This window comes from Hyperolius riggenbachi, chromosome 1 (genome assembly GCF_040937935.1).
Source record: "Hyperolius riggenbachi isolate aHypRig1 chromosome 1, aHypRig1.pri, whole genome shotgun sequence".
NCBI classification, from domain to species: Eukaryota; Metazoa; Chordata; class Amphibia; order Anura; family Hyperoliidae; genus Hyperolius; species Hyperolius riggenbachi.
In genome coordinates this window covers 235,639,737-235,652,654 of record NC_090646.1, presented here as the reverse complement: position 1 = coordinate 235,652,654, position 12,918 = coordinate 235,639,737, and the positions used below count along the sequence as shown (strand labels likewise).

Here is a 12,918-nt window from a genome sequence, read left to right as displayed (position 1 = left end):
CTCAGTGTTGGGGTGGAGAGGAGGCGGGGAGAGGCCGCTATGTAGCTACGCACATGGCTACTCAATATGCACTGCACTGGTGGCCGCTGATTGTCTGGCGCTACCACGTGATGCAGAGTATTTCACTCCGCATCACGTAGTCCCGCCGGCCAATCAGCGCCACTCTCACTGCCCTAATGCGGAAAGAGCCGCTTAACGCTGCTCACTCAACATCCTCTACCAACACCGGCAGGGCGTTGCGTTAGGGGACGTTATTCGACCATAACGTCCACTATAATGCAACGTCCCGGTGTGTAACTAGCCTAAAGGGGACCGTGTGGATAAAATCGCACAGTGTGTGGTACACGAGTGGAGCACCGTTTTTTCACTGGGGTGTTACTTATTCCTGTATCTGTAGCAGTAATGCACTATGTTGAGGTCTTTTTGACTTTGCAGGTTGTGTTTTAAAGAAGAGGAGCGCTGTCCTTCATATTGATAATAGTAGAATGATGTGCTTTACCAAAAAGCTCTATCTTGGGACTCATCTGTCCCACAAGATGATTTCCCAGAAGGTTTTTTGGTTTACTCAAGTACAATTTTGCAAACTGTAGTCTTGCTTTTTTATGTCTCTGTGTCAGCAGTGGGGTCCTCCTGGATCTCCTGCCATAACGTTTCATTTCATTTAAATGTTGACTGATAGTTTGAGCTGACACTGAAGCTCTCTGAGCCTGCAGGGACAGATTGAATATTTGGAACCTATTTGGGGGCTGCTTATCCACCATCTAGACTATCCTGCGTTGCAAAATTTTTTCTCTTCCATCCATGCCCAGGGAGATTAGCTACAGTGTCCTGGGTTGAAAACTTCTTGATAATGTTGCACACTGTGGGACAAAGGTAAATCTAGAACTCTGGAGATGGACTTGTAACCTTGAGATGGATATTTTTTCCACAATTTTGGTTCTCAAGTCCTCAGACAGTTTCTCTTTATGTTGTCCATGCATAGAGGTGCATACACACATCTATTTTTTACACCAGATTGTCGTTCAAACCGGACATTTGAACAAAATTGTCCGTTCAAACAACAAGTCGTTCAAACGTCCTTGTAGACACAAACCGAAAAAACGGCTGGTATGCTAATGTCAGCTAATTTACATGTCAATTGACTGAACAATGGACCAGATCAAACAACTGATCAAAAGACTTTATGTTTGAATGGCCATTACGTGTACAAACTACTCCCAGTCGTTTGTTCACACGTATGGAACTAACTGTTATTTGAATGACAGTTAGTCCCAACGGATCCGCCAAGCGATTAGTCCCAAAATTGCTGCTATCAGTCTAACGATCGCATGTACACACGTCCAACTGTCGTTCAAACGGCCGGATTGAAAGACAAGTCGTTCGGAAAAATCAAGATGTACGTACGTACTTGACGCCATTGATTTTAAATTGTTGGGGCGTTTTTTTTTCCCCCCTCTCCCGGCACTTACCTGCGCGCTTCGATTTTTGTATAAAGCGCTTTTGTAAGCACTTATGCAAAACTATTCCGATTCTTCACTTCCTGATGAGAGTCAGGAAGTGCACGATTTTCACCTGGAAATTAATAAATACCATGTATTTATTCATGAAAGCACTGGGGAAATCACTATACAAAGCGCTTTGCGATTTCCCTATACATTCCATTGAGTCAAATCGCCCCAAAAGTGGTACAGGCGCTTTGCTGAGCAGATCGGAAACAAACCGCTCAGATGTGAACACTCTCATAGGGAATCATTGCAGAAGTGCTCTTAGGACGATTTTGAAAATCGCTGGCGCTTAAAAGCAAAAACGCCCGAGGTGTGAACAAGCCCTAAGTCTCCTTTTTATCTGCTTTCAGGCGTGAGTTTTAAATTACCCACATCTGTTACTTGCCCCATGTGAGTTTCAGGCTAGGTGCACACTTTGCAGAAACGCTAGCACTGTGGAAAACGCTGCGTTTTCGCCACTAATGGAAGTCTATGGGTCGCAGGAAAAGAAAATACATATGCGTTTTGATGCGTGCATTTTCAAAAACACTGGTTCTGTTGCATAATCTTAAAAAAGCACATAATGAAAGTCAATGGAAATGCAACAGTATGCATTTTACATGTGTTTTTGGTAAAAAAAAAAAAAAAATTGTTTTATGATGTATTTCTGCTATCTGTTGTGTTCCTAGTGATTTGCATAAAACGCAAAAGAAAAAACGCATAAGTGTTTTGTATATGCGAAACTGCAAATGCATGCAAAGCGCATCTGCGGTAAAAAAAAAAAACCGCTAACGCACCAAAAACACAGTACAAAAAAAAAAGTAGGCTCCCTGGGGCTGAGCAGATCAGGTACCCGCAAAAACCGCCGCTCTCATGGGCCGCAATGGCCCACTTTCACCTCTGGGTCACAATGCTGCACTAAGAGACTGTGTGTCTCGCAGCGTGCAGGGAGGCGGGGGAGCGGCAGGAGGCGCGGCCATGGAGAGAGAGCTGCCCAATGGCAGCTCAGGAAACCCTGCAGGAACGCCCTGGCAGGAATTTTGAGCAGGGAATCCTTCTCCTCTCTGTTAACCTCCGCGTTGGCAACAAATCTTGTAGCTAAACTCGGGGGCTATGGCGCAGCGGTGGGCAGAGAGGCTGTTGGAGGACACAGAGCCATGTCATTAGGAAGAGAACATGCCTCTGTGTCACATCTGCCCCCCGAACATCCACCTCGGGTTCTCTTTAACCACTTGCCGACCGTGCACTCATACCGGCAAAGTGGCAGCTGCAGGACCAGCGACACCGGCTGCAGGCTAATTAATCAGGAAACAGCCGCTCGCGCGAGTGGCTATTTCCTGTCATTTCACGGCGGGGGGCTCCGTGATTAGCCTGCGGGCCGCCGATCGCAGGCTAAATGTAAACACAAGCGGAAATAATCCGCTTTGTTTACATTTTTACAACGCTGCTACAGTAGCAGCATTGTAGTAGATCAGCGATCCCCGGCCAATCAGCGGCCGGGGATCGCTGTCACATGACAGCGGGGAGCTTGTTAGAGGCTGCACAGGACAGATCCGTTCCTGTGCAGCCTCCGATCTCTCGGGGAAGGGAGGGAGGAGAGGGAGAATCCTGCGGTGGAGGGGGCTTTGAGGTGCCCCCCCCCCCCGCAGCATGCAGGAGCAATCAGACCCCCCCCCCAGCACATCATCCCCCTAGTGGGGAAAAAAGGGGGCGGTCTGGTCGCTCTGCCTGTCATTTGATCTGTGCTGGGGGCTGTAGAGCCCACCCAGCACAGATCTGAAAAAGCAGCGCTGGTCCTTAAGGGGGGGTAAAGGCTAGCTCCTCAAGTGGTTAAGGGCTCTTTTACACAAGCAGCTGAAGATTGAATTTACCAGCTATCAACTGCTTCCGTCTGTCAGCAGTCAGTGGACAGGTAGCCCCGCCATATAGATGCATCTGAGCATGGAGTTTTCCGCACTTAGACGTGACATGTTCTCACCATGTTTTCACTGCCAAGTAACGCTGCTGCTTGTTACCTAACACCGCCATTCAGCTGCAAGTCACTGCAGCCAAATGGCGCTTGCAACACCCAGCCAGGCAGCTGAACTACTCGATAAACGTCCTAAAATAGCAGTTGCCTGGCACCCTGCTATCTTTCATGCATCACGTACCTGAATCACAAACCAGAAACAAGCATGTGCAAAATCCAATCAAACTTCAAACATCTGATCTGCATGCTTGATCAGGGTCTATGGCTAAAAGTATTAAGAGGCAGAAGATCAGCAGGACAGCCAGGCAATTTGCATTGTTTAAAAGGAAATAAATAAATAATGCAGCTTCAATATCCCGGGGGTACTTACCTCAGGAGGGGGAAGCCTTAGGGTCCCAATGAGGCTTCCCTCTCCCCTGTAGCTGCAGGCAATCCAGCGCTGGCTCCCCCAAAGTCTCCCGCAAACCTGGCTCGATAAGCCTGAAAAAAGCTAGATTTATTTAGCTTCCCTGGCTCCAGCGGGTGGCGCTGTTGTGGCTCTCAGCACGGAGATAGCCGATCTCCGTCGGGTCCGCTGTACTACGCAAGCGCAGGAGACTTGCGTCTGTGCAGTACAGCGGGCCGACAGTGATCGGCTATTTCCGCCAATCTCCGAGCAGAGAGCCGGTACTGTGCCTGCGCTGGAGCCGGGAAGGTAAATATTTATGTCCCTGCTGTTCGGAGGGGTACAGCGAGACCGCCGCGGGACACAGGAGGATGGGGAAGCCTCAATAGGATCCAGAGGCTTCCCCCACCGAGGTGAGTACCAACCCCACCCTCCCGGGGAACTTTCTCATTACAGGTTTTCTTTAAAAGAGAACCTGAGAAGACATCCGCTATGGCTTGAAAACTCATACACTGTTGTACAAGCACTGGGGCATTTATTATTATTTATTAGATTTATATAGCACCAACATGTTATGCAGTGCTGTACAATACACAGGAATACAGACAGCACAATACAGGAAATAGGCAATATATACAACAATACAGGTAATAAGCAATAAGATACACAACACAATACAGGTAGGATTACAATGGCAGATCATACACTGGAGTGGTAGTGCCAATAATACAAGTTCACATATTCTGGGTAAATGGTACAATCAAGTATGATATACAAGGGGAGAGGGCCCTGCCACAGGCTTACAATTTAGAGGGAGAGGGTGGTGACACAAAAGGAGGAGGGGGTGCATCGAGAGGTTCTTGGCAGAGTTAAGGCAGTGTCAAGGTGGGGTAGGCCTCTTTGAAGAGGTGAATTTTGAGTGCTTTTTTGAAACTGTTGAAGGAGGGGGCAAGACTGATGGGCAGTGGGAAAGAGTTCCACAGGATGGGGGCAGCTCTAGCGAAGTCCTGTAGTTGCGTATGGGAGTGCAAGATGCATGGGGGGCGGGGGGGGGGGGTAGGAGGAGGAGCAAAGTGGGAAAGTGGGCAGCCAGGTGTGTTTCTGCTGACCAGGTCAGAGATGTAGGTCGGGCAGGACTTTGGCCTACAAATCAATACACAACATAGCATCTTGAAGCAGATTCTAATGCGAATTAGAAGCCAGTAAAGGGATTTGCATATGGGAGTAGGGTTGCAACGGTATGAAAATCCACGGTATGATAACCGTCAAAGAAAATACCACGGTATGACGGTATTACGGTATATGGTATTGTACAATTATTTGGACCCGGGCCCCCCCCTGTAGCCAGTAGTAGGTGTCCGCAGCATAGGTAGACAGGGATAGGTGTAGCTAGTAGTAGGTGGCCGCAGCATAGGTAGCCAAGGATAGGTGTAGCCAGTAGTAGGTGGCCGCAGCATAGGTAGCCAGGGATAGGTGTGGCCAGTAGTAGGTGGCCGCAGTATAGGTAGTCAGTGATAGGTGTAGTCAGTAGTAGGTGCTCGCAGCATAGGTAGCCAGGGACAAGTGTTGCCAGTAGTAGGTGCTTGCAGCATAGGTAGCCAGTGATGGGTGTAGCCAGTAGTAGGTGCTCGCAGCATAGGTAGCCAGAGACAGGTGTAGCCAGTAGTAGGTGCTTGCAGAATAGGTAGCCAGTGACAGGTGTAGGCAGTAGTAGGTGCTCGCAGTATAGGTAACAAGAGATAGGTGTAGTCAGTAGTAAGTGCTCGTAGGCTAGGTAGCCAGGGTTAAGTGTAGCCAGTAGTAGGTGCTCGCAGCATAGGTAGCCAGGGATGGGTGTAGTCAGTAGAAGGTGCTCTCAGCATAGGTAGCCAGAGATAGGTATACTCACATGCCGGCAGCCTGGTCCTACTTCATGTTGTTGCATCATCTTGTAATAGCATCCAGGGGGCGCTGTTTCAAGGAAATGTGATGCAAGAACATGAAGTACAATGAAGCCCGGGTACATCGTGAAGGACGGAGCTGGCTTCTCGCAAGTGAGTATTTGTATCCCCGCCGCTGTTCATGCACTCGTCGCTGTGTCGCATCCCCGCCGCCCCGCCCTCCCGCCCCCTAAAACCGGTAAAATGAAATTGTGCACAGTATGGTTACCGTGCACAAACAAACTGCGATATATCGTAATACCGGTATATCGCGGCAACCCTATATGGGAGTTGTGGAGACAGAGCAGTGGGAGGAGTAGATTAGTCTGGCTGCTGTGTTCATGAAAAATTAAAGGTGGGGGCGATGCAGTTCTGATGAAGACCTGACAGGAGGGTGTTGCAGTAGTTCAGGTGGGAGATGATTAGGGCATGGACAGGGAGTTTGGCAGTGTCTGGGGCCAGGAAAAACCATATCTTGGAGATGTTGCGTAAATGAAAATTGCAGGCCCTAGCAATGGTTTGGATGTGGGGAGGTGAAGAAGAGTCCAGGGTGACACCCAGGCAGCAGGCTTGTGTGGTTGGGGGGATGATTGTGCCATTGACAGCGACATAGATGTTCTGGGGGGGGGGGGGGGGGGTGATACTGCCCAGGGCAGGAAGATTAGGAGTTTTATCCAGGTTTAACTTTAGGAACCTGGTAGACATCCAGAATGAGATAGCTGAGAGGCAGGAGGATACCTTTTCCATGGTGGTGGTGGAGAGGTCCACAGTATGGAGGTAAATCTGGAGGTCATCTGCATATAGGTGATAGTTGAAGCCCAGAGTTGGATATAAGTTTGCCAATGGAGGCGGTGTAAATTGAGAACAGCAGGGTCCAAGAACAGAGCTTTGGGGGAACCCAACTGAAAGGATCGGTGGAGGTTTAGAAGGAACCATTGAAGGAGGTCTTAAAGGAGCCATTTGAGAGATAGGAGGAGAACCAGTTAGGGCAAGGTCTTGGATACCCATAGATTTCAGGGATTGGAGAAGCCTGGAATGATTGATTGTGTCAAATGCTAATGAGAGGTCAAGGAGGAGAAGGATGGTGTATTTTCCATCAGCCTTGGCGAGCGTGAGGTCAACGACCTTGGTGTGGGCAGTCTCAGTGGAGTGGGCTGGACGAAATACTGATTGTAGGGGGTCAAGCAGGGAGTTGGAGCCATGTTGGCGCTTTATAAATACAATAAATAAATAAATAATAAATAAATAAGGTAAAGGGTCGTGTTGGTGGATTAGACACTCTAGTAGTTTAGATGCAAAGGGGAGGAGGAAGATAGGGTGGTAGCTGGATGGCATTCAATGCTGTACTGTACTCTCTAGTTTGCAGTAAGCATGTATATAGCACAGTTCTCCATTTACTTGTAGATATTATTCACAATGCACGGATCCAAAACTGATCCATCAATTTTTGCACTGGGCATTAGTTTTTCATCCGAGAGTTTCATTCAAATACCGCTTAGTAATGTGAAGGATCAGTTGCTCCAGAATTATTACAGACTCCCAACATTTGCATTTTGTTCAGCGGAATGGACCACACATATCCATTTCAAAAAGACTGATGCGATTGGATCCATCCGTTCGCATCTGTTGGGTTCAATTTTCGGGCACTAGTCTACTTTAGGGGTCCCAACAGAAAACCTCAAATTCAGCTAATGTGATTGTGGGGACAGCACCCTCTCAAACTGCTAGGTTTCCAATAGATTGTAATAAACTACGCCCTTTCTATTTGGCCAAGACACTATGGGCTCTATTCACAAAGCATTTCCACATTTAGTAATGCTCAAAACGGCTGATTTTACCCATCACCTTACCAAGTTACTATTCGCCCATCCTATCACTGCACAGAAAATAACTGTTCCCGACTAGCGAGGTAAATTACCGATTTGTGCGGCAATTACTTCTGGAAATGTCAATTCACAAAGATTTTCGCATGTCATTTACCGGCCAAAAGTGTTCGGAATTTTTCTCCAGCTCACAGCAGCCGATAACTGTCTCTCTCCCTGCTGTCTCTGTACGGTAACTTGACAGACAGCCTTTGGGGAGAACAAGGCAGCCAATAGGGAGAGCCACACAGCCTGCTTCTCACGCTGATTGGATGCAACAGGGATGCCGGTGGGTCTTTCAGTGTATCAATGCAGAAGAAGCTGACAATTCTGCGGGCATCCCTTTAGATGCGCATATTTGTATTGTAGCACACAGAAGAACTTCCCTTGGTGGCTTCAGCACATCTAAAGGGATGACAGTATGCACAGTCTGGAAACCTACCGAGTCACAAACACAGCTCCCTACCTGCCTTCTGCCCTGCTAGAAGCTGGTAAGTGACAGTTACCGGCAGGTGCTTAGTGAATTGAGGCATGTTTGTTCAGTAAATTACCAAACTTCTGCCTAAGGGGGGAAACTTTTGTGAATTTGGAGAAAAAAAAAAAGTGTTAAATATCGCAGGAGGATCTGCTGGGTCCCCTAAAAGTAGACTAGCATCCAATTTCGGACCGCTGAACGGAACATTTCTTAGGACAGTGTGAAACAAGACTTAAAGGACATCCAAGGTGAAAATAAACTGAGGAGAAAAACAACTAACTATCCTACTCCTAAAAATGACTTTTTTAGTTATCCTACAGTTTTAATTTATATTTAAATCTACTTTTTAAATTTTTTGTTTCATGGTCTCTGCTCAATGACACCTTCATTGAAGGATGTCAGAGTTCAAATCTATGAATTATTTACTTTTTTTTTTTATCTCTTCCCTGCTCTCAGAAGCCATTTACTGACAGGAAAGTGATTTATGGCACAAATTACTTATCATTGAGGGTAATGGTATAATTTAAACCAGTCTGACCCAGACAGAAACTGTCACTTGCATAACGGACGTTTAACTACTTGAAGACCGCCCCACGCCAATGGGTATGACCGCGGCGGCAGCCCCAGGACCACCTAACACCAATTGGCGTCAGGTCCTGGAGCCGGCTACTGAAGGCGATCGCGCATATTCTTCTTGGGGGCGGAGCTCCGCCCCAACTTCAGTCTCTGAGCGGCTATTGCCGCTCAGGAAACTGTTGGAAGGCGTGATCGACATCTATTTACATAGTACAGCGTTGCGATCAGCAGCAGTGCTGTATTGGGGACAGCCGTGTGACACCGCTGTCCCCCTGGGGCACAAAAGAGCGATCGGCAGTGATAGGCTGGAGCCTATCACAGCCGATCGCGGTGATAGGCTGGCTGGGGGAGGCAGCCGAAACTTTTTTTTTTAAAATAAAATGACAATATAAATATTTATATTAAAATAAACACCTGGGGGGTGATCAGACCCCACCATCAGAGAGCTCTGTTAGTGGGGGGAAAAGAGGGGGGGGGGGGAAATCACTCGTGTGCTGTGTTGTGCGGCCCTGCAGTTTGGCCTTAAACCTGCAGTGGCCCTTTTAGTAAAAAATAGCCTGGTTTTTAGGGGGGGGGGGGGGGGGGGTTAGCACTGTGGTCCTGAAGTGGTTAAAGGGAACCTAAACTGAGAAGGAAATGGACTTTTCCTTTTAAAATAATACCAGTTGCCTGACTCGCCTGTGGACCCTGTGCCTCTAATACTTCCAGCCACAGCCCCTGAACAAGTATGCAGATCAGGTGCTCTGACTGAAGTCAGACTGGATTAGCTGCATGCTTGTTTCAGGTCTATGATTCAGCCACTATTGCAGCCAAAGAGATCAGCAGGACTGCCAGGCAACCAGCATTATTTAAAAGGAAACATCCATATCCCTCTCAGTTTAGGTTCCCTTTAAGGCCTAGTGCACACCAAAAACCGCTAGCAGATCCGCAAAATGCTAGCAGATTTTGAAACGCTTTTTCTTATTTTTCTGCAGCGTTTCAGCTAGCGTTTTGCGGTTTTGTGTAGCGGTTTTGGTATAGTAGATTTCATGTATTGTTACAGTAAAGCTGTTACTGAACAGCTACTGTAACAAAAAACGCCTGGCAAACCGCTCTGAAGTGCCGTTTTTCAGAGCGGTTTGCGGTTTTCCTATACTTAACATTGAGGCAGAAACGCATCCGCAATCCAAAATCTGCAGCAGCCCGGGAGTATGCGTTTCTGCAAAACGCCTCCCGCTCTGGTGTGCACCAGCCCATTGAAATACATTACCCTAGCGGATCCGCACCCGCAAGCAGATCGCAAACCGCAGCGGAAACGGTCCGGTGTGCACTAGGCCTAACTCTTTCAGGCTGAGGAAGAAAAAAAAAAGGGAACACAGCCTAGTTATTTGTGTACTAGCCACTGTACATATCCATGTCTATCATCATGTCACCTCAGGCTACATTCAGTGACACATTGCGATGCATCCTGTTAAATTGCAATGAAATTATGTTGTAATGATATGTTTACAAGTGCGGTCCATCTACATAACGCAGTGCGGTACCACATAATGCAGGTCCTAAAAGTTACAGTAAAGCATACTTGGTATGTACTGTATGCTTCATTGTAAGTGTTGCATGGCACATATAATGCAACTTTTGCCTTCTGTTGAGATCCAGTTTTTACACGATTCACGTGTCACTGTAAACCTACCTTTGCACATTTCAAACTTATGTGCCACAAAAAAATGCCCAATAGTTCACATCCCTATGTGCACTATTGGGCTAATCAGATTTGGGACAGTACTCTATTGACAACTTGATGAATCAGGATAATTATTAATTCACCCCCGAATCAGATTAACCCCCTACAAACATCGGCTCCTGCCCCTGCTAATTCCATTAGATCAAGAATCCAAGGGAACGTTAAAATAATTTGCTCCTCTCCACGTTGCATTTTTGTTGCATCCAAACTTAGTTTGGGTGCTTCTGGCAAATACCTAAAAAAAGACCATAGAGCCATAACACATACCTTTATGTGACCCCCGGAATACAGCGCAGTGTGCACACAACCAGGAACTTCCCCATACAACATTACAGAGTTGTTTGAGTTACGGATGGTCCATTTCCCATTCAAGCTATACACTTGCACTGCATGCTCAGCCTCAGCTTCCCACCAAGCTCCAGAAGCGATCTGCAGAAGTCCACAAACCATCCACCACTTGCCAAAGCTCAGGTCTGACCCCCCGCCGGTAGCCATCCCTATGGAGGAATATCATGAGGTTTCCTGGCACCCGTAGTCAGAGGGCAGCGCCTAAGTGCAAGCAATTCCTCTGCAGTTATCTGCGCACAGACTGGCCGTGCTCCAGGTACAGCACATCACACCGCTGAGAAGTGTATTTCCTCCATACACACTGACATAGGAACACAGCAGGTCTTCCTGGCAGCCCAGTCATGTGTTGTGCTGGATGCGGGAGGCGTGTCTGTGCTCAGCATCACATAAGGGCGGGGCTCCAGCCTTACATAGAGGAAGTAAACCAATCTTCAGAAAGTCACTTGCTAATACTATATAGAGATGCGAAGTTCGGATCTTTTCAATGATCCGGATGGTTCGAATCGGATCATTGAAAAGATCCGGATCTTTGATCCGAATCTCGGATCATTTTACAAGGGGGGTGAAATGACTAGCAGGACAGGAGAAGGAAGGGGGTGGACACACAGAGAAGGGGAGATGGTGGGCAGGGAGTGGACAGAGAAGGGAGGAGGGACGAGCAGAGAGCAGATATGTTGGTTTGCACACAATACCCACATGCTGCAATCATATGCTTTACATATATTTCACCTATATGTTCATCTGTATACTCCCAACTAGAAGCCTGCGCGGGTCCACTTTTTCATACCCGCACCCGACCCGCGACCCGCTTTCTGGTGAATTTGATACCCGCACCCGCAGAACCGCTACCCACACCCGACCCGCAGGACCGCTACCCGCGACACGCTTTTTTACATTTTCTTCTAAGGTGCAAATTTAAAGTAAAGTAAGCAAAAGACACAGTCAGAATTAACATGTTTGCTTTCACTACCCGCGACCCGCAGACCGCTACCCGCAACCCTACCCGCACCCGCAACTCGCTACCCGCACCGGACCCGCACCCGCAGCTTAAATCAATTCGGGTTACCCGCGGGTACCCGACCCGCTGCAGGCCTCTACTCCCAACTCCCATTCCCCAAAGCATTCCCAGAAGTAAAGTGCAGCTGTTTAGAGCAGTGCATGAGGATCATATTGCACAGCAATTACAGTGCCTGCCCTGTCCTAGCCCAGCATGCTGCCTGTAACGTTACTGAGCTGTGCCAAAAGTTTCCAATGTGTTCACTATGCACAACTGGAACAGACAGCCTATAATGAGCAGCACATTTCAGCCAGTATGTGTGCTCTACACATCTGGTAGTGGCACCGATGTCCTCTCTCTCATCTACCTGTGGCTGTGCAAGGCTGCCTCCCCTTCAACAGAGCGATCCATCTCTGCTCTGCTTCCAGGACCCCACTGCCAGGACCGGGCCGAGGCATAGGCTGGAGAGGCTCCAGCCTCAGGGCGCAGTTTAGGAGGGGGCGCACAATTCATTCAGCTGTCATTCCTAATTGTGTATGAAGCAGAAAGAAATAAGAAAAGGGGATACATAGCAGTGACTGCAAGCCAGATAACTAGATATTAAGGTGTTGGGGAGGTTGTGGGCCCTGGGGTGCCTCTTAGTCTAATAACAATCAGTGTGTGACAGCTGGGGTGGGAGGGATGGAGGGGCGCACTTTGGTATCTTAGCCTTGGGTGCTGGAGGACCTTGTCCCTGCTCTGCCCGCTGAGAAAGGGCGTGTCGCTCCTGGCCCCACCCCCTTTGTGATCCAAATCACTAATTTTGATGATTCGGATGATTCGACTCACAAAATAGATTCGGATCAAAGATCCCAATCGTTCATGATCCGGACAACACTAATACTATATGACAGACAAAGTTCATGATGAACCAGAACTCCTAGGAGTGTGTCAAGGGGCTACAAAGGACCAAAAAGCTCTTTTACTAAAACGCTATGGAAAACAGAAGCTTGCCTTCTTAAAGGGACACTTAAGTCAAACAAAAAAAATGAGTTTTACTCACCTATGGCTTCCAATAGCCCCCTGCAGCTGTCTGGTGCCCTCACCGTCTCCCTCTGATCCTCCTGGCCGCGCCAGCAGCCACTTCCTGTTTCGGTGACAGGAGCTGACAGGCTGGGGACGCGAGTGATTCTTCGCGTTC

General features: G+C 48.0%; 1 protein-coding gene across 1 annotated transcript in view; it reads right to left on the bottom strand.

Annotated features, from left to right (window-relative positions):
* MANBA (mannosidase beta) overlaps positions 1 to 11,092 on the bottom strand; it is a 94,246-nt gene extending 83,154 nt beyond the window's left edge. Inside the window, exon 1 of the mRNA XM_068231552.1 lies at positions 10,661 to 11,092. Coding sequence (XP_068087653.1) covers positions 10,661 to 10,888 — 228 coding nt within the window. The 5' untranslated portion in view covers positions 10,889 to 11,092. The remainder of the gene's footprint in view (positions 1 to 10,660) is intronic.
* Between the last annotated feature and the right edge of the window lie 1,826 nt (positions 11,093 to 12,918).